Source organism: Leptodactylus fuscus, chromosome 1 (genome assembly GCF_031893055.1).
Source record: "Leptodactylus fuscus isolate aLepFus1 chromosome 1, aLepFus1.hap2, whole genome shotgun sequence".
Taxonomy (NCBI): domain Eukaryota; kingdom Metazoa; phylum Chordata; class Amphibia; order Anura; family Leptodactylidae; genus Leptodactylus; species Leptodactylus fuscus.
In genome coordinates, this window is record NC_134265.1 from 126,427,781 (window position 1) to 126,448,495 (window position 20,715).

A 20,715-nucleotide genomic window follows, 5' to 3' on the forward strand; every position below is an offset into this window, starting at 1 on the left:
ATGCCATATGTAATGAACACTTGTGGCGCATGGGTTAAATCCACGTGTTGGTTAACTCCTTCAGGAATAGTCTTAGGAAAGACTCTACACGTTACATACAGCAAGCCAAGCAATGGCAAATATTTGGCCCCATAGAGCAAAGCGATGGCCACAAAGTGCCATGGTTAGACATAGGCCAGGAGAGTGATGCTGCTCTCCACTGCCAGCCAAAGCTATAGCTTGTGATGGCTGCCAATATACAAAAAGCACTTGATTATAAAGTTGGAGCTTTTAGAACTCTGTTTTTGTGATGCCAGTATACCAATCTAATACTCTAGGCTGAAAACACAAACTGGCACTGCCTAAAAACTGGGTAAAAGGAACAGAATCTCACACAGATAAAGACGGCATGTCCATATAAGGATCTGTGTGACAACTGAAGGAAATATTATCTGCACTGACCTTGAGTAGTGCGGTGTCAGAGAACGATGTGTTGTAGTCACTGCAGCAATAGAAAGAAATTTATGGATCTGAAATCTGGGCCAACATTCGTAGATTTTGCTGTTATTTTTAGCCAAAGCCAGGAGTGGATTAGGCACAAGAGAGGCGAATAAGTGTTTCCTTTATATACTCATTAAAAAAAATAAAGTTACACACCCAGACAGACATGTCAGACTCTGCAAATCGGCAGATATGTAAAGGATTACAGGTGTTATCTGATCAGACACTGGGTCTTGCACTAATAGGTTTATAACGTGTTTCCCCAGCTGTCCTATAAGAAGGCTTTTAGAGGCTACTTTTGGGTAGTGTATCTCTGGGTACCTATTACTGGACTATAAGAAGTGGGATGATGGGTTTGACCAATTTCCCACTTTCTAGGCTGTATTTACCTACCCATTAGGAGTGGTGGCTATGTGAGGGTACATGGCGAACAGGCTACTGAAGGCCCAGGTAGACATTTTCAGTGGTGCCGTGCCATGGACAAGTATCCTGGCTACTACACATTGGGACTGTATTGTCTTTAGCTACAAATCCAGGCTGTTTGAGAACGAACAATAATGTTTGATTATGGTGGTGAGCACTTTACTCCTGGTTTTGTTGTAGAGCAACACACTGCCTTAACTGCTGATGTGATGATCTGGGCAGCCACTGAATACAACGGTCAACCACTTCTAGCACTGATGCAAGAGACACTAACATCTGAGCGATATGTGCAGAACAGCCATTTGAGTCCATTATGATAGGTGTCCGTTTTCTGGGAAAAGTCATTTTTAGCTAAGCACATACTTGCATGGCCTTTAGAAAGGCTTTTTCGAACATACCTTTTATATGTAAATTGCCTCAGTAGTTTTTGATTAAGTCTGTTTTTATTCATATGTTAATTAGCCTTCAGCATGCACCCGGAAGTGTCTGTGAGCACCGTCTGCTATTCTCTGTGTGTATGAGAGCAGAGAGGCTGCCGTGCTGATGACTCCTCTCTGCTCTTACACACACAGAGAATAGCAGACGGTGATCACAGGCACTTCCGGAGTGCACGGAGGCGGCTAATTAGCATGTGGATAAAAACGGACACCAACAGTAGTGTGAACCCTACCTAAAAAAAAAACGAACAACGATGAGTCCAGCACAAGTGTGAACCTAGCCTCATTTATGATTTATACACACAGTTAAAAATATGAATACATAATATAATATAGATGATCCGAATTACTCTTGACAAGATCCAGATAATCATACAGTACAACCGTGCATTGCCTTAATCCAATGTTGCATTTCAACCAGACAAGTATTTAAGCCAGAGGTACCAGATATACTGTAGGTAGTCCAATCTTTGTCTGCCACCTGTATGTTCAGAATTCACATATTTTACCAACAGGTTTATCAAAAATTTCTTTAATAACAAACTTAAATCTTAATATATTACTATCCAATTAGCCGCCTTGCTAACGATTGTGGGGTTGGTCAGTGTGCTATCCAGGTTTTTCCCAGATAGAAATGAATGGGTCAGTGTGCTGTCAGCCCACGCATATGATCGACTATACGTGATGGCTCTGGGGAACGTATCCCTCACATAGTGTGGCTGGATATAAGCATTTTATTTTGTTGATTTATCTATCTTTAACTGAAGCTGAACAATGTATTGATACTTTACATTGCTGCTATATTTCACTTAGCTGGCACAGTGCCTTTTTTTTTGCATATTGGCTCTATATAATCATGAAATTCATGTGACTTCATTAGATTGCGCACCTTTATGTTTTTATTTTCAGTGATATTATGTAGCATTTACTGTTGTAACCCCACATGAATTTATATATGAATTACTGGTTTTACTGTTTATCTGGACCACAGCCTCTTCCTTTTAGCGTTTTTAATGATAATCATGTGACTCATTAATAAAAATTTATTTCATATTTTTTTATTTACACTTTGTTTTTGGTATTTATTTTGAGTCTTTATCCTTGTAGGTAGTTTAAAATGAAAACATACGCACCCGTTCCCCTGTGCTCCAGTGTCCCCCCCACCCACATAAATTAATATTTCTGCACATACTTTTTTTTGAATCACTGCCCATTAATGTTTAAAAAGTGTGTCCAAGAGTTGATAAACATGGCTGCTCTCTTCCAAAAGCAGTGCCACGAGTTCTATATAACCTCTTCCACTCAAATGGTACATCAAAAATTCTGCTGGTTTCTGGATAGCAAAGTGCAGTGCAAAGTGGCATTTACATGACAGGTTACAATATCTGAAGATGTGGTTTTATAAGTGAATCTAAACCACACAAATTCCACTAGTGAACCAGGAAAATGTATTTCTTTTCCATGAACACCTAGTAAGACCCAATTAACAAAGTCAGTACAAGTATATATAAAAATTATCCTTTTTAGTTAGATTTCAGCTATGGAATATTGTTCAAAAGCAGTATTTTATGGTATTTTAACATGCAATATCCAATGGAGACAAAATGTTTTAATTCGCTGAGGTTTTATTAATACAAATGCTTATCAGTATCTTTTTGCACATTAACTATACATTACCTCTTGCATACAGAGCACCTTTCACCAACCTCCATTAACTATATGCATTCTTTAATACGTTCAGCTGCACTTATTCTGACAATTGAAATTTCTTCGTAGCCCCCCATTATTCCTTAGCAATCAAATCTGTTAGCTTCAGCACTCAATATGCTAATTAGGTTCTCTAATTAAAATATTTGGTGCTGTAGCTAACAGCACCGATTACTTAGAAATGATAAGAGCTAGAGGGAAAAAAAAAATTCCAACCGCCTCAGAATAAGTAGAGCAGCATCTAATGAAGTGTTTGAGTTGGGGGTGAAAGATCTCGTTTAAAATGTACAGCCTGCATGATCTCATGCTCAGTGACGGCAATGATGAGCTATTCTCTAATGAAACGAGGGCTGAGCAATTTTGCCCCCCCAAAAAATATATATATATTTTTTTTCAGTTTTCTTGTTTTTGTTTTCTTAAAGAAGCTAAAAAGAGTTCAGTGAGCTGGCACCAACAACTGAGTACAATGATAACGTATGGCAGGAGGAGAAAGTCTGCAAAGAATATATTCAACTCAAGAACACGGCTAACTGCAATTTCACAACTGATAAAAATCAGAATTGTGATTCTTTAAAATGGTAAATCAATCAATTTAATTGGATTAATTGCCCAGCCCTAACAATTAACATACACTAAATGTGTACTCTAGACTTGAAACTGTAACTTTACAGCACAACCTATGTATCTGAGTTACAGAGAAAGGAAAACGGTCAATGTATAACCAAAAGGTTGCCATTATACATCTTATTTCTTTCGGCCTCCTCTTTCTTTCAAAGCCAAGTGGATTGTTGCTCCATTCTGCATGTTGTAGTAAGCAAGGGAGTTTGAATCCTTAATAAAGATACCCTGTAGAACAGCAAACGAAAATAGTTAAGTGATATAACTTTGGAGGCATCCAAAATCAAATGGCAGATATTATGTACAAAATGCATCAAAATGTTGATGAAAAATTCTATCAGACACACAGTTTCTTTGCAAATGGATTTCACCTCTGACTGATTTTTCTGCTATAGGAAAAGTTATACGAAGTTATGTCATGGCCTATCTTTAGGCAGATTCTGCCTTGCAAACCCAATTGAAACAGGAGTCAGAAAATATCCGCTGTCTGACTACCATTGATGTGAATGGAGAGTTGGGAGGATTTTTCAAGCTGATTCCGCCTTAAAAACCACTTGCAAAAAAATCTGTGTGATCTTACCCTAAAAACACTCAAGCTGCACCAGTTTAATCTGGCACTGTGATAAATCTGATATTTTCAGACTGCCAACCAAACTTTTAGTATGTGGTTCACTGTGTTTATGAACTGCAAAATTTACCCTGTAAATGGCAATTTAGTTAAATCTACTTAAAAATTGTACTTACATCATACTGAAGTTTCTGTTTCCCAGCTGGCATGCCAGTTGCCTCATGAATTTTAACCTTTATTACAGAGACCTGAAGGAAACAAAATATTATTGAAAATGTGTCTTCTTAACCACAAATCAAAATTGTTAATATATGCCACGTGGCAGTGAAGTTACAACCCGTTCTGTATTTTACCTGATCAGAAAGAGGCAGAGTGAATGCCAGAACTTGACCACTCAGCTTCCATTCAGTCTTATCTTGCATGTTGGGTACCTGTACTTTGACTGTGACAGGACCCTGAAACAAAAAGTATTTAAAAGTTAACATTTTCTGGACAAAGCTAAAAAGCTTGGAAAAATGTACCTTGTAAAACCATACATACCTTGTTCCTGCGCAAGAATTCATCTTCTGGAATCAGTGAATCTTCACTCTTCATTTTCTTGGCAGATGGTTCATCTTCAATTGGTGGAGGAGGATGAGCAGGGGGCAGTGGTGCTGGTGCAGGTACAGGGGCAACAGGTGGGGCAGGAACAAATGCTTTTTATAAAAAAAAAAAAAAGTTTAAATCAATACCGAAGAATGCAAATTAGTTTGTTTTGTTTTTTTTTATTATGATGATTAACATGTATTAAGTGGAGAAAAACTATTGAAAAAGCCTCATTACACAGACTACATCAGACATGCTGTAGTTACCTGCTGGAACAATCATGTGTGGTGCTCTCTGTGCCATCATTGGGGGTGGGTTTGGTGGCATTGGCACTACATTAATCCTAGGAGTGTGCAAAATTGGTGGCATGGGAGCAGCCAAAACAGAACCAGGTGGAAGACGAACCACAGAAGCCATTGGAGGCCTCTGCATTACAGGAACAGCAGATACCATAGTAGTACGTATAGGCGGTGGCATCTGAAAGGTAGAATCATATTCATTAATCTGTAGCCACTTTCTTCAGCTTAAACGTTACAATATATTTAGTATTAAAAAAGGGGTATACCAATTCAATTCTATTACAGTATTTAATCTAATAATAAGTCACTGTAGTACTTACTGATGGTGGTCGTGACACAGGAGGGTTGACCTGTTGGTGTAGAGACACAGGTGGAGGCGGCCTTGGAGCAGAGTTTATTGGAGGCGATGGACTGGGAATGGTAGGTGCAGAAGAAGGAGGTGGTGGCTGGTTGATTTCATTAGGTTTGCTAGGTCCAATCTTGTCCTTGCCATCCTCCTCTGGTACCAAACCCTTAGCCTTATGGATAGCTTCAATTTGTTCCTGCAGAGTTATATTAGCCTGAGCTGCCTGTTGAGTACGAGCCATGCTGCCAGAATGCCCATCCCATGTGACCTACAAAAAGAAAAAAACATTAAGTGATCGGTAGTACAGAATTGCTGCATCCAGCTTTAAGAGGGGAGAGAAAAACAAAAACAAAACACACACACACCTTCTCCTCTGGTTTTTGGATCTCTTCCTCTCCAATCTTTTTACCAATTGCAGTTTCTTCAACACCAAAAATATCAGTACGGCGTTCAGCCAGCTGCTTCAGGCTGCTTTCAATATCCAATCCTGAAAGAAGAACAAAAATACTGAGAACAAAAAACACAGAACTTTTCCTTTTACTTATATCAACAATCTTAAGCAATGACCTTATATGAAACTAATGGCAGCTGAACGTACTTAATTAGCATACAAAATAAGTCAGCCGCAAGTAGTTTTTGTTCAGTGATCAAGACCATCTGTGTAGTTAAATGAAAAAGATACCAGTATAATTTTATATGGTTTCCACTAGCTTCATAAATGTGGGGGAATAGGACCACTAGATTACTTAAAGTGCTAGTATGTTTTCATTAACTTTTTCATAAATCATAAGTGCCGGTGAAACGAACAAACTGTAAATACTCAATTCTTCCCTGATAAAAATAAATAAAATAATTTACAACTGACATCTATGGAGAGGGGAGAAGAAAAAAATGCTCCTCAAAGCAGAGACTTCTGCACTATAATGACCATTTTAATTTCACAACATAGCTGGGTTATCAAGAATTACTATCCAGCCTTCTGATGTAGATGCCCTCATCTGTGTCTGTCTTTCCTTCTCATCCTCGCTTTGAAGGCTGTATTGTAACGTAACCTGCTTGTGTACTATTTAATAACCAAAAATCACTCAGATATGAAGATAGAAGTAATACTTAAAAAGATACAGGCACTTCTCTTTAGTGAAGTATATTGCCAAGTTTGGTCACTTTAGCTTGAACTGATTTATGAAAAACAAAAAAGTTTACTTAATTGACTTTCAACACCACCACCCCCCAAAAATGAAGGTTGTTCTGCAAGGATTTACCTAAACTGGACTACAGCAACTTAAGACCCTGAGATACCATCCTTCATGCTGCAATATTATTGGTGATGGCATACTTCACTTATTGATACCCATATTAAATACCCTTAAGTACTAGACTAGTTAAATAAACTACAGGTGCACAAATCTATGTAAATATCATTGCTAAACCTGCTCACCTGGGGCATATACTTCATCATCCCCTTGTTTTTCACGAATGGAGCGATCTCTCTGCTCAAGCCAACGTGGATCCAAAAGACCAATTCGCATGTGCTCCTGCATCTTGCTGGCAGGAATCTTCTCACCAGTGATAGGTGATACCAGATATTCATCTGGTGCAGGAGCAGGTGGTTGAGGCTTAGAAGCTGGAGTACAACAAAAGACGTGGAACAAGTTAGGAACAAAGATTTGAAAACATGTAATTTATAAGCTAACAATGATTCTACCAACCTTTGGGATCATAATCTTTCCGAACAATTACTTGATCTGGAGTTGGAGGTAAAGGTGGTGGCATTGGTGATTCAGGAGGAAGAGGAGCCTTTTGAGCGTAATCCTCATCATCTGAGCCCTGAAAGGGAGGGGAAGATGTACAACAGTCAGCATAGAAGGGCTTCTTCACAGGTTAACGTTCTTTACAAAAGTGTACACTTTTTAATTTAAAAAAAAAATATATAAATATAAATATATATATATATATATATATATATATATATATAGAAAATAAAAATAGTTCGATTAGTTCAATGTTCTTAGAGTAAGGCCTCGGTGCAATGAAGCATATGAAACCAAAAGCTGAATGTAATTATACTATATAGTTGAGGTTTCATTTTTCTCTCGTACAGTTTATCTGTAACCAAGTTACGCATTACAAATTTTATTTTTGCCTGATCTAAGAGACAGTCATAACTAGTAGGGCAATTGGTAAATAATATTCACAGTAATTATTCAAAGGATTTTCACAGAATGCTGGATTATAAACCTCCAATTAAGTTATTAGTGTCAGGAGACAGCTGACACTGAAAAGGTTCACTCCAACATAGACAGCTAGTATAGTGAGGTGACGCGTTCGTTGTCTACTGTTCAAATTAGTTATAAATCCATATTAAGGAATCAAAGAGAAAAATAACATACAAAAGGAAAGTGCTGCGTAAGCAAAAATCCACTTGCCATACTTTGAGTGAGAAATAAAGGACCAAAGGCACAAATCTTCCAGGTGCCTGTGCCAAGTTAATTCACTCAGATCTTCAAATTTGGTCAAACAGAAAAGTGGCCATAAAAGACAAAGATACAATGAGGTCTTACTTCATCCATATCTTGCACTTGAGTATCTTGATCCATTTGAGAAGATTCTTCGTTTTTTCCATCCTTTACTTCTTCTTCATCATCAGATTCAACCTCCATCTCAACTTCCTCGCTTTCTCCAAATTTCTCGTATCGTTCTTGGATTAAAATACGAGCACCCAGTTCTTCAGGTGTTGTTGGAGGAGGAAAGTTGCCTTTAAAACACAACATTACATTATTAACAATATTCTGAGATCACATTATAACCCCTATACATGTTCAAGTTTAAGGGGATCATGCAGTAGTTATTTTTAGCCTAGCCAATTTATTTTATTTTTTTTTAAATGTAAACAGCCTTTTCATTTTGAAGAGAAATGTATTAAGAACTATTCATTACATTACAGACAGCAGCTGCCTGTTAGCCACCGTTGCAAATACAATGACATAGTGTAACAGGACAACATTTCAAATACTCCATAATAATACAAAGCCCTGTTCAAACATGCAGCAAAAATACAAGTTTTTCTCTGATTAAAAATTATAGCATTGTGACTGTTGTAAAGTAACATTTCTAGAACTAACGGCTGTGTGCAGGGGTGCAAAGTGTGTAAGACATAGATGACAGAACAGGAGATAAGCCAAGCATCTTAAATAATCATCTAGCAAACCTTTACTTCTTTTACCTTGTTCATTAGGTTGAAAGTCAACAATTTCCACTACAACAAAGTCATGCCAATCTATTTGTGCATAAGCCACGCGCTCCCTTTCCTTCTCCTCCTCTTCCTTTTTTCTCTCTCGCTCTTGAAACTTTGCCCACTCCACACGGTATCTAACCTAGAAATGCATTTTGGGAAGATAAGAGGTTACAATCTTAACCTGCTATTAATGAAAAGAACATAAGATTTTTTTTAAATTAAAAACAAAAAAAGGTATACAGGAGGGTTTTTAATCGCGATGATCCCTGCTGAACATCACAGTCAATCACACATCATTGTAGAAACGAAAGTCACTACACTGAATGCGTCTTTTAGAAGGCGATTAACACAAGAAGTGAAAGAAAGGAAAAACAGCCAAACAATAGTCAGAGTTTTACAATTACCTGATCTAAAACCTCGGTGGGGTTCTCAGCCTCTTTCTTCAGCTTGGTAAGTAATCCTTTTGGAGGAATCAGGATCTGAAACAGACGAATAGGATCGCTTACAAAGTGCTCTCCAGTGTCAGAGTTTGAGAGCTTGCACAGTCATCTTTATTAATAACTTTGTAATAAGGCCAATCATTTGCAGAACAGCTAACTGACTCTTGCCAGTTTTACCAGCTGCCTCTTGAAGTATACTTATGGAAAAAAATGTAATACTGGAAATATTTATATGTTGGCAATAATGACAAAAGATTAGCAGCCTTATTTATTAACAGTAACACAAATAAAGAGTGCTACAAAAATAAAATATAGAATTTATACTTGTGAATTTACCAAAACATGCATTTATCTTGAAAAAGCAATTACCAAGTTCAAACCACAAGAATCACAACCCCCCAAAAAATCATATGTCCTATTAAAACACACAGGAGTCCGAGGGCGAGAGGATTCTTCTGTTTGGCAGAAAAGTCATAATGTCTGCAGTTCTGATTGAATACAGATTGTCCAAATGGAACAAAAAAAGAAAGGAAATCAAAACGCTCAAGACGTCTACTACTTAAAATAATACCTTGGTGTATTGCTCCACAAGCTTTGTGAAGTAATTGAAGAGACTGTGCTGAGGCCGAAGAAAATCAAATTGGTAATTTCTCTGTTCCTTCTGCATCAGTTGTGTGAGAAACTGGCGACCATTACGAGCAACAAATTGAGCTGTCAGTTTCACCACATCGAGGTCAAAGGCAGATATGGAAGGTGGATCAGCCACAAACTCAAACTCTGGAGGAGGTTCCTTTGGAACAATAGTCTCTTGGACAACTTGAGCCTGGACCTGACAAGAAATTGGTAAAAAAAAAAAAAATAAAAAAAAATTAAACATTATTTTACTTTAAACATATCTGAAAATGAGACAAACCCCCCCCCCCCCCCCAGACTGGGGACAGCAATTTCTGGTAATAGCATTTAACCCCTTCCCATGACAGCCATTTTATTTTGGTTTTTTCACTCCCCCTCTTTCCAAAAGCCATATGTTTTTTTTTATTTTTGTGTTCACAGAGGTCTATGAGCACTTTGGGAATGTGGAACAAATTGTGCTCCATAATGGTACCATTTAATATTCTGTACAATGGCAAAAAATTCATAATGGAGTGGAAATGAAGAAAAACTGCATTAGTGCAACTTTCTCAGGGACTTTGCTTGTACAGTGTTCACTGTACAGACTATATGACATGTAATCTATATCCTATGCGTTGGTACAATTCCAGGGATACCAAATTTCTAAAAAGTGCTTTTAACTTGCCTCACCAGCCTTGACTGCTCTGCTTACCTTCTGAGGAAGCTGCTGTACAGATTGCTGTTGCTGCATGACCTTGGGAATGGCTGCAGATGGTTCCTGTGCTTTTCCCTCTTTGAATTCATTGACTTTGTGACGGTAGTAGGCATGGTAAGGATCATTTGGGTTTAAGAAGTTAAATTTAGGATTGTTAATTTCATTTTGGCGAATTCTGGCTTCAAACTCTGGGCCATTTCTGCAGAAACAGAAAGATCATGATAAGACATTTACCCATCCTATTCAATTCATATAGTTCAAGAATCACAAGTACATTATGGAGCTATACTGCAAAGGCAAGTAAAGCAGCCAAGCAGACCTACATATAAAAATGATTTACCTTGCCACAAAGCTTGCTGTTTTGTCAACAATATTTCGGACCTCTGGTGGAGGATAGATAATTCCCACAATGGGTTTGGATGGAACAACATCATCTTTCTTTTCTTCCTCCATTTGCTGCTATAGAAAGAGTAGAAAGAGTGTACATCACTAAACGAAACCATACTGGTCTAAAAACAAATAAGGCTACATTCACATTTGTGCTGCCTGTAGACTCGGTCACAATGTTATTATTATTATTGTTTATTTATTTATATAGCACCATTAATTCCAGGTTATGTATATAAGGGTTTATATACAGTACACAAAACATAAAAATATAATACTAACAATGACCGACTGGCACAGTGAGGTAGAGGGCCCTGCCCGCAAGGGCTTACAATCTCTGAGGGAAGAGGGATAAAGACAGAAGGAGAGGGGGAGATAGTTCAGATGGCGGTGTGGTGATAGTGTTATTGGAGGTTGTAGGCCTTCCTGAATAGGCGAGTCTTCAGGGCCTTCTTGAATCCTGTGATTGTGGGGGTCAGTCTTATGTGTCTTGGTAATGAGTTTCAGAGTATGGGGGATGCACAAGAGAAATCTTGGAGGAGCGGATGAGGGCAGAGCGGAGTAGGAGGTCATTGGAGGATCTGAGGTTACGTGTGGGCAGGTAGCGGGAGATTAGGTTGGAGATATATGGAGGGGACAGGTTGTGGATGGCTTTGTACGTTAACGTTAGCAGCTTGAACTCAATTCGCTGGGTAATGGGTAGCCAGTAAAGGGATTGGTAGAGGGGAGTGGCCGATGAAGAACAGGGAGGTGAATTAAGCGAGCAGCGCAGTTTAGGGTGGACTGGAGGGGGGCGAGCGTGTTAGCTGGGAGTCCATGGAGAAGGGTGTTGCAGTAATCTAAGTGGGAGATTATGAGGGCCTGGACTAGTGTCTGCCAATAAAGTCCTGCACACATGGCTATTTCATCTGACAGCTTGAGTTTTAGAATAAAGGACCCAGTTATAGTTAATGGGGTCTGTTTTCTCCATATATGTAACCAAAATTTTAGTTGTACGCCTATCCGTTGTCCTGATCCTCTGATGGACCAGAACAGTGGAGAGGCAATGCTAATGTGAACTTACTGCAAGAATAGAAAATTTCATTACTGATAAAAACTACTATAAATGTGCACTGTTTAACAAAAACACGGCAGTGGAAATCAGAGAAACTACTGTTCTAACATTGCTATTCATAAATCACCTAAACATACATGGTTCAGTGTACAGCTAGGTCTTTGTAGGAATTTTCACATGGGAAAACTTTACTTGTAGATTAGGCAATATCTAAGGGTCCATTCACACAGAGTTTTTTGGTGAGGATTTTGGCACTGAATCCGTGTCAGAATCCACGTGGAAAAACGCCTCCTTCTGGCGGATTCTGCCTGCAAAAACTAACGCAGTCAAAGGGAGGCAGAAAATCCATGTGGAATGGGCAAAAACCACGTGGAAAAAAACGCTAGCTTTTTTTCAAGGTCCATACACTGTGCTGGAGGGAAAAAAAATTTCCTAACTCATGAAGCGGATTTTTTTCCTCACCAAAAAACTCTATGTGAATATATCCTATGCCTACAAGTCCTACTAATAAAATCACTCCATTTAAAAAAAAGATTTCCTCTAAGGGAAGCCATTCTGAGGAACACACTCAATTTCTGTATAGACGGAGGTTTGTGCTTTATTACAGCTGTATTGAATGGGAGTCAATGGGTGAGGACAAACTCCTATCACAGCTACTGTTTAGAAATTACCGTATTTTTCGGACTATAAGACGCACTTTTTTCCCCCCAAATTTGGGGGGAAAAGAAGGGTGCGTCTTATAGGCCGAATGTGGCGCCTGGCATCCGCTGTAATAGAGAGGCGGAAGCCGGCAAGTGATAGACGCCATTACAGGTGCCGGGGCCTGCGACATCGCTGCGCTCCTCTGCCCTGAATGAAGCCAGCAGCGGGAGGAGTGATGCTATTCCGCTCCTCCGTCCCCCCGCCGCTGGCTTCATGCAGGGCAGGGCAGCGATGTCTCAGGCCCCGGCGTCTATCCCTCCCCGGCATCCGCCTCTCTAGTACAGCGGATGCCGGGTCTGCAGTCTGTATCAGCGGCCTCTTCTCCCCCGGGGCCGGTCCCCACCGGCCCCGTACCTGTGAAGTTGCAGACCGGCTCCTGCGCGGCGATATCGCAGGAGCCGACCTGTTCGGGTGACAGCCGGGAGCCTAATGAGGCTCCCAGGCCTGTCACTGCTGTGTTAGTATTGCGGCTGGTCTCTATGACCAGCCGCCGTAATACTAATACACAGAATGTCCCATAGACGGCAATACAGTTGTATTGCCGTCTATGGGACTTGCAATCAAGTGACCGCAGGTTCAAGCCCCGGGGGGGGAATAAAATAGTTTAAAAAAAAAAAAAAAGCTTTAAAAATATAAAATAAAAATATGAAATAAATAAAAGTTATAAATCACCTCCTGTCCCTAGAATATATATATAAAAGTAGAAAATCATATATAATAAACCACCGGGTTTTTTTTTTCAATAAAAGGTGATCTAAGCAATAGATATTCCCCAAAATGGTATAACTAAAAAGTACTTCTGGACCCGCAAAAAAAAAAAACACTCTATGCATCCCCGTACAGCTGCAGGGTCACCTGTCAATGTGGCCTTGCAGCTGTTGCAAAACTACAACTCCCATATATTAAATATTTTACCAGTTTTTGCTTCAAAATTTTTTTCCCCTATTTTCCTCCTCTAAAACCTGGGTGCGTCTTATAGTCCGAAAAATACGGTATACATACTCTTGCACTGATACAATAAAGGAACTCACAAACTCCCCTCCTTGGCTGTATACTTCAGGTATCTTAGATTATTTAGAAGAATATATGCATATATAAGGATAATTTAATATGTAACACCATTGGATCTCAGAGATTCATCTAGAAATGAATGTGCATACTGCTTATAAGGTTGTGGTCTATTTAGACACATCATGACCAAAATTGCCCAAACTGTTTATCTGTTTCAAACCCTCAATTTACACAACAAGTTAAATATTTACGTAACAAATGACATCTGTGTGTATTAGAATATACATATAAAGATATTTCTGTTGAAACTTAGAGAGTAAAGGGGTTGGTATTCACAAAGCAATCCTGTAACAATAGGGAAAAATAAACATCTCAAGAGGAACAAAGATTTTGAGGGAATTGGAACGTGTAGATATTAACCCCTTCATGCTGCAGGCATTTTTCAATTTTCGTTTTTGACTCCCTCTTCGCCACCCCCCCCCCCTCCCTCCTTCAAAGCCCCAGAACTTTTTTTTATTTTTCTGCTCTCAGTCATATGAGGTCTTAGGCTTAGTTCACACGGGGGAAGTACAGGCGGATTTTGGCCATATTCTGACGTGGGAAGCCGCGTCAGAATATGGTCAAAATTCGCCAGCCGCCTCTTCCGACAGTCACGGCACTCCGGTCCGGCGTAGGCCCAAATCAATGGGCTTAGTCCAGAGTGTGCTGCCGTTAGGCGGACGCCGCGGCGGAATCAGCTGCAGATTCTGCCTGAAGAAAGGGCAGCTCGATTCTTTCTTCCGCAAGCGGTCTCCATAGACCACCATTGTGAGGCACATGCGCTTTTATATACCGCTAGAAAGAGACAGTCTTCCTGCACTTGCCTCCGGTGTGTGCCACCACTATCTGGTTCAGCGCATGCTGTGCTTTTTCCCGCGTAAGTCCTGTGCTGTGCGCGATTCCGCAGCTACAGGAAACGAACTGGTGACATCACTTACTTACATCACCAGTTCCTGTGGCCACTGACTGCACTCAGACACTTCAGACACGTTACTTCAGCCTGCAAAGGCATGGCACGCACTGGACCAGATAGTGGTGGAAGACACCAGTCACAGAGATAGGAGTGTATGTGTTTTGTTTTTTACATTTTTTGAATGTTTCACCTTTACCGAGCTCCTCCCCAACTTCTGAAATTGCTGGATAACCCCTTTAAACAGAGGCCTACAGCTGTGACAAGGAGACCCTGCACATCTAGATGAAGAACGGTTTTACCACAGTCATTGTTGAGTATTCTTTATACTAAGAGAAGCGAGACTATGGAATTCACTGCCACACGATGTGGGATGTGTGATAACTTACACAAGGTCAAGATAGGTTATGAAAAGGATTTCTGGGATAGGATGTTGATTGAAGGCCTTCGTCTAATTGACATATTTGTAGTTGGGAAGGATTTTTTGCATTTTATTTATCTACTACATAACCGGCATGGAAGACCATTGAAGCGGCCTCTATTAAAGGATGCAAAGAACTAGTGTTGGTGAAAGGTCCCATTTAAAAATGTATGACCTTTCCTTAGGTTTAAGCCATGGATATTTGATCAGTGGTAGGCTGATAGCCCCCCCACAGATCAGCTTTACGGGACCAACTGTTTATACTTGTATTCATGTTGAAAATTAACAATTAAAGGGGTTACCCACTTTCATAATATTAATGGATTATCCTTAAGCTCATCAGTTTTAGTTTGGCACCAATTCCAATTGTTTATCCTGGTGCCACTCATTTAATTTGTTAATGAAGTATATTACAAACTGTATTAATGACAAATACCGTCATTAAACGGTTAGGTTACACTTTTATACATTAAAACTAATGACCGTGTAAGGCCTACATCTGCACTTTCCAAAAAATACCTTGAAATTAAGTTTTATTGTTACACAAATAAGCAGACAATGGCTTCAGGGGCATTCTACTCTAGACAATCGCCCCTAATTGCCACCCAGCTCTTCCCCCATTGCTTAAAGAGGACCTTTCATCAAATCGGGCACATGCAGTTTTATATACTGCTGGAAAGCTGACAGTGCGCTAAATTCAGCGCACTGTCGGCTTTCCCGATCCGTGCCCGGTGTAAAGCGCTATCTGTCCCGGGACCGTAGCGCTTTAGTGTCAGAAGGGCGTTTCTGACTGTTAGCCAGGAACGTCCTTCTGTCTCGTGGCACCTATCGCGCTGTACTGTGGAGCGGGGAGGAACGCCCCCTCCCTCTCCTGATAATACTCGTCTATGGACGAGCTGTATGAGCAGAGGGAGGGGGCGTTCCTCCCCGCTCCACAGTACAGCGCGATAAGCGCCGCGAGGCAGAAGGACGTCCCTGGCTAAGTGTCAGAAACGCCCTTCTGACACTAAAGTGCTATGGTACCGAGACCGATAGCGCTTTACACCGGGCATGGATCGGGAAAGCCGACAGTGCGCTGAATTCAGCGCACTGTCAGCTTTCCAGCAGTATATAAAACTGCATGTGCCCGATTTGATGAAAGGTCCTCTTTAAGTGACATCTTCTACTTTGTCTGGAGTTAGAGGTTGTCAGCTTGAGCGGGCAGCAACACCCTGGCAAGAAAAGAAATATCCCTAAAGCCCTTTTCAGCTAATTTGTATAAGAATAAAATTTTCATGAAAATGGAGCTACAATACAGACTAGGAAAAGCATCTTTGGAAAATATAGAAGCCGCCCTACAAGGTACTGGCAAAGGGATCCTATCATTTAAACTGAATTTTTGTCTGCTTATCACGTAGGAATAGCTTTAAGAAAGACTATTCGTGTCCTATCTTTCGTTGTCTTCTCCACGCCGACGTTCCGTAGAAATCCCGGTTTTCGTTGGTATGCAAATGAGTTCTCTTGCAGCACTGGGAGCGGTGCCCCAGAACTCAAACAGCACTGGGGGAATCCCCAATGCTGCAAGAGAACTCTCCAGCGCCACCTCCATCTTCTTCAGGAACGGGTATTTTTCGCGTCTTCTTCCGGCAGTTGGCTTCAAACTTCTAGGCCTCGGGCAAAGCTGACTGCGCATGCTCACCGGCCACAAGAAAACGGCCGCTTGCACAGTATTTTAAGCGGCCATTTTCTTACAGCCAGCAGGCATGTGCATTCGGCTTTGCCCTAGGCCTAGAAGTTTGAAGCCAAGCCCTGGAAGAAGACACGAAGACGACCTGTTCCTGGAAAAAAAAAAAAAAAAAAGGAGGCACCGCTGGAGAGATCTCACACAACATTGGGGATGCCCCCAGTGCTGTCTGAGCGCTGGGGCCCATCCCCAGTGCTGCAAGAGAACTCATTTGCATACCGGCGAAAAACAGGATTTCTACGGAACGGCGGAGCAGAGAACACATCTAAAGGTAGGAGATGAATAGCCTTTCTTAAGGCTATTCCTACATGATAAGCAGAAAATATTCAGTTTAAATGAAAGGATCCCTTTAAGTCTGATACAGATTTTTCTGCTAATGGACTCCCTGTGAAAACCATGCCAATCGCCACAGCAGAACTCCCCCCTCCCTCTCCTGATAGTACTCGTCTATGGACAAGCACTGTGAGCAGAGGGAGGGGGCGTTCCTCCCTGCTCACACTGAACAGCGTGATAGGCGCTGCTGGACAGAAGGGCGTCCCTGGCTAACTGTCAGAAACGCCCTTCTGACTGTAAAGCGCTACGGTACCGGGACCGATAGCGCTTTACCCGGGGCACAGATCGGGAAAGCCGACAGTCAGCTTTCCAGCAGTATATAAAACTGCCTGTGCCCAATCTGATGAAAGGTCCTCTTTATATTCTACACCATTTATCTGATTTTTCAAGTTTTTAACCACAGCTGTGACGTTTCATTTGCATGCTTATTAACCCTCCCGGTGAGCAGGTCAGCCAGCACAGTAAACACCACAGCAGCATATAATCTCCTTGCCCCTTGGAGCCACTCATAGCAGCGATTTATTGCCTTGTCAGATATGCGGAGGAGAGCAATGATGCAGGAGCTTAATAGAAGTAAGGCTGGTCTTACACTACCGTAATGATTTTAGGGTCCACAAGTTGCTGAACAGCAACACTAGTTGCTGATCACCAACATAGACACCGCAGATGCCCGTAAACTGCTGCACTCGCCCATAGAGTTCTATGTTCATGTTCTATGTTCATAGAGTTCTATGGGCGAGTCCATGCAGTGCCGCAATCCACGGCCATGCTCTATAAATTGTGGACCATGGTTGCGGCCCGGCCACACCACAGATAAAATATCCAGTGGTATAAGAGGCTGCACTGACTATAATGTGTCTGCAATTGAAAACCCTCAATTGCGGACTTACATTACAGTAGTGTAAGACCAGCCTCAGGCATAACACAGACACAAAGCAGATCCTGCAGGGAGGGAATTTTCACACAGGGGGAATGGAGAAGAGAGCGGTACACAGACAGCATGCAGATGACTCAAGGGAAATGTAATTCTTACATAGATTCACTAAATGTAAATAACAGATACAAGGAGCAGAAAGTAAAATAAAGGGGGACAAGGGAGCAGGGAGTATTTAGCACTGCTTTGGGCACGTTTGCAGTTAATTTTGGAAGCTGGATGGCCCCTTTAAGCTCTGTATACAGACATGGTCAACTGTGATTGTAGGGGGGGTTGGTAAACAATCGTGGCGGCGTGGCCACTGCTCAGGGCAACTGTGCGCTCAGCAACGTCCTACATGTACACAACGTGGCCTGCTAGACCGGCAGCGGCCCTGTAGCCTATGTACTATACACAGCATACGTACCTGCCCTCCATCGGGCGCCTGAGGCGCTAGCAGCTGCACGGGACCAGCCGGCATGTTGTCCGTCTCCCCGGTTCGCAGGCGGAAACCAGTTTCAGGACACCAAAATGGCAGCAGCGCAGGCGCGATAGATGTTGTTAGCAGCAAGCCTTGGGAGGAAGCGGGGAACGTACCATTACAGACTTATGCAAGGAGAACAATAAACTGGTCTCGGTTAACATAAAAACGCACTGGCTTATTACGTTTATCTAACGTGTCTAGGTTTAGTAAACAATTTAATTTTTTTTAAAGATAAATCTGTGACGAGAAAATAATTTGCCTCCCCCGCTTTACAATTGGTAGATTCTAAAACGCAACCTACGTAGTGCCAAGTGTACGCACGCTCGACTTCTGTCGTCAAACGCACATTGCGTTGTTGTCATAGCAATGAATTTGGTGTACAGAAGAGTCGAAGTCCTACCCCCTGAAGTACACACATTTGTCGCATCATTTTATCAGTCAATTCTCACTTGCCGCATGGAAGACGCATTTCTCTGAGCAGCCACAGCCAGGACCCTGTGCACACGTGACCTGCAGAATATTCAGGTTATAATGTGAGCGTGGATTGTTTCACAAGTCATCCGTGGTGTGACCTGTGGCTAGAAATAGGACTGTGTGGAAAATTCTCTGTTTTTATGATATTACTATTGCACAATACATATATACATAATATAACTATATGTACTGCAGTATACAACGTCGTGTTATTTTATGATATTGCACAATACATATACATAATATAACTATATGTACTGTAGTATACAACGTCGTGTTATTTTATGATATTACTATTGCACAATACATATACATAATATAACTATATGTACTGCAGTATACAACATCGTGTTATTTTATGATATTGCACAATACATATACATAATATAACTATATGTACTGTAGTATACAACGTCGTGTTATTTTATGATATTACTATTGCACAATACATATATACATAATATAACTATATGTACTGCAGTATACAACATCGTGTTATTTTATGATATTGCACAATACATATACATAATATAACTATATGTACTGTAGTATACAACGTCGTGTTATTTTATGATATTACTATTGCACAATACATATACATAATATAACTATATGTACTGCAGTATACAACGTCGTGTTAATTTATGATATTGCATAATACATATACATAATATAACTATATGTACTGCAGTATACAACGTCGTGTTAATTTATGATATTGCATAATACATATACATAATATAACTATATGTACTGCAGTATACAACGTCGTGTTAATTTATGATATTGCATAATACATATACATAATATAACTATATGTACTGCAGTATACAACGTCGTGTTATTTTATGATATTACTATTGCACAATACATATACATAATATAACTATATGTACTGTAGTATACAAGGTCGTGTTATTTTAGTTTTTGCTCTTTCGGTTAAGATTCTGTTCACATTTGCATATTTTATATGATGGACAGAATATGCTGTGTAATATTATATTTGGTATTAATGATGAAATGTGCGACAGGAGCCACCACTGCAGATATGAACTGCTATTGCTAATGGTTTGTCCGCCAATTTAATATTTTATGCAGAACAAACAAGCAAAATTGAGCTAAATTTTGTGACTCCACTAGTCAAAAAGAGAGACACCGGATCATTAGAAAATCCTAAATAAGTATAAAACAATGATGACATACTTAAAACGTAACATTTATTAAATATAAGGTAAAAAATATCCCAATTCAGATATAAGACAAACATACAAAATGCCCTTAGGCTAAAGCCCCATGTTGCGGTAACACAGCTTTTTTTGTTGCGGTTTTTTTTAATGAAAGCCAGGAGTGGATTGAGTAAAAGGGAGAAGTACAAGAACTTCCTATATCTTTCCCATTCCTTTTGTAGCCGTTCTTTGGCTTAAAAAAAAACAAACAACAAAAACAAGTTGCGTTTCCGCAACGTGGGGCCACAGCTTTATTAACCAAATCTAGCTGCAAGACAAAATTGGGCTACAACTTACAAACCAGAAGCAAAGAAAATAGTTCATACGCATGAGTCACACAGTTTATGCAAGATATACAGGTTGGATCTTACCCGATCAGATGGGGGACACTTGTCAAGCTCCAAGAGGGGAACCACAGGCTAGGGAACCAGAAAAGTCCTATTTTATCCCTCAAGAAGCTGTCTGTTTCACTCCAAGTGACTCCCGCCTTTACAAGGGCAGTACCAAACTGGACTCTTAAGCATCAATACCCCAATAGTCCCTACACGTTTCTTGGTGTGTTTACACCAATCA

At 40.4% G+C, this 20,715-nt stretch overlaps 1 protein-coding gene across 2 annotated transcripts; it reads right to left on the reverse strand.

Moving 5' to 3' along the window:
- Window positions 1-2,945: 2,945 nt before the first annotated feature.
- Window positions 2,946-18,488, reverse strand: SF3A1 (splicing factor 3a subunit 1). 2 transcript variants are annotated; one of them, XM_075276649.1, is made up of 16 exons: window positions 18,386-18,488; window positions 10,806-10,921; window positions 10,463-10,664; window positions 9,710-9,967; window positions 9,103-9,177; window positions 8,687-8,837; window positions 8,025-8,218; window positions 7,173-7,290; window positions 6,902-7,087; window positions 5,829-5,950; window positions 5,438-5,731; window positions 5,085-5,295; window positions 4,774-4,928; window positions 4,587-4,688; window positions 4,410-4,481; window positions 2,946-3,893 (listed from the first exon to the last, which is right to left on the reverse strand). In XM_075276649.1, the coding sequence occupies exons 1-16, from the start codon at window positions 18,437-18,439 to the stop codon at window positions 3,792-3,794; spliced, it is 2,412 nt and encodes an 803-aa protein (XP_075132750.1). In that variant the 5' UTR covers window positions 18,440-18,488; the 3' UTR covers window positions 2,946-3,791. The 2 variants fall into 2 exon arrangements, with proteins under 2 accessions (XP_075132750.1, XP_075132749.1); XM_075276648.1 differs by having other exon boundaries at window positions 10,806-10,924.
- Between the last annotated feature and the right edge of the window lie 2,227 nt (window positions 18,489-20,715).

Coding starts and splice junctions, on each gene's coding strand:
- SF3A1 (XM_075276648.1), bottom strand. CDS start 18,439: ATGCCGGCTGGTCCCGTGCAGCTGCTAGCGCCTCAGGCGCCCGATGGA. Junction 10,665..10,805: donor ACAGCAAGCTTTGTGGCAAG/GTAAATCATTTT, acceptor CTGTTTCTGCAG/AAATGGCCCAGAGTTTGAAG. Junction 4,689..4,773: donor AATTCTTGCGCAGGAACAAG/GTATGTATGGTT, acceptor TTTTTGTTTCAG/GGTCCTGTCACAGTCAAAGT.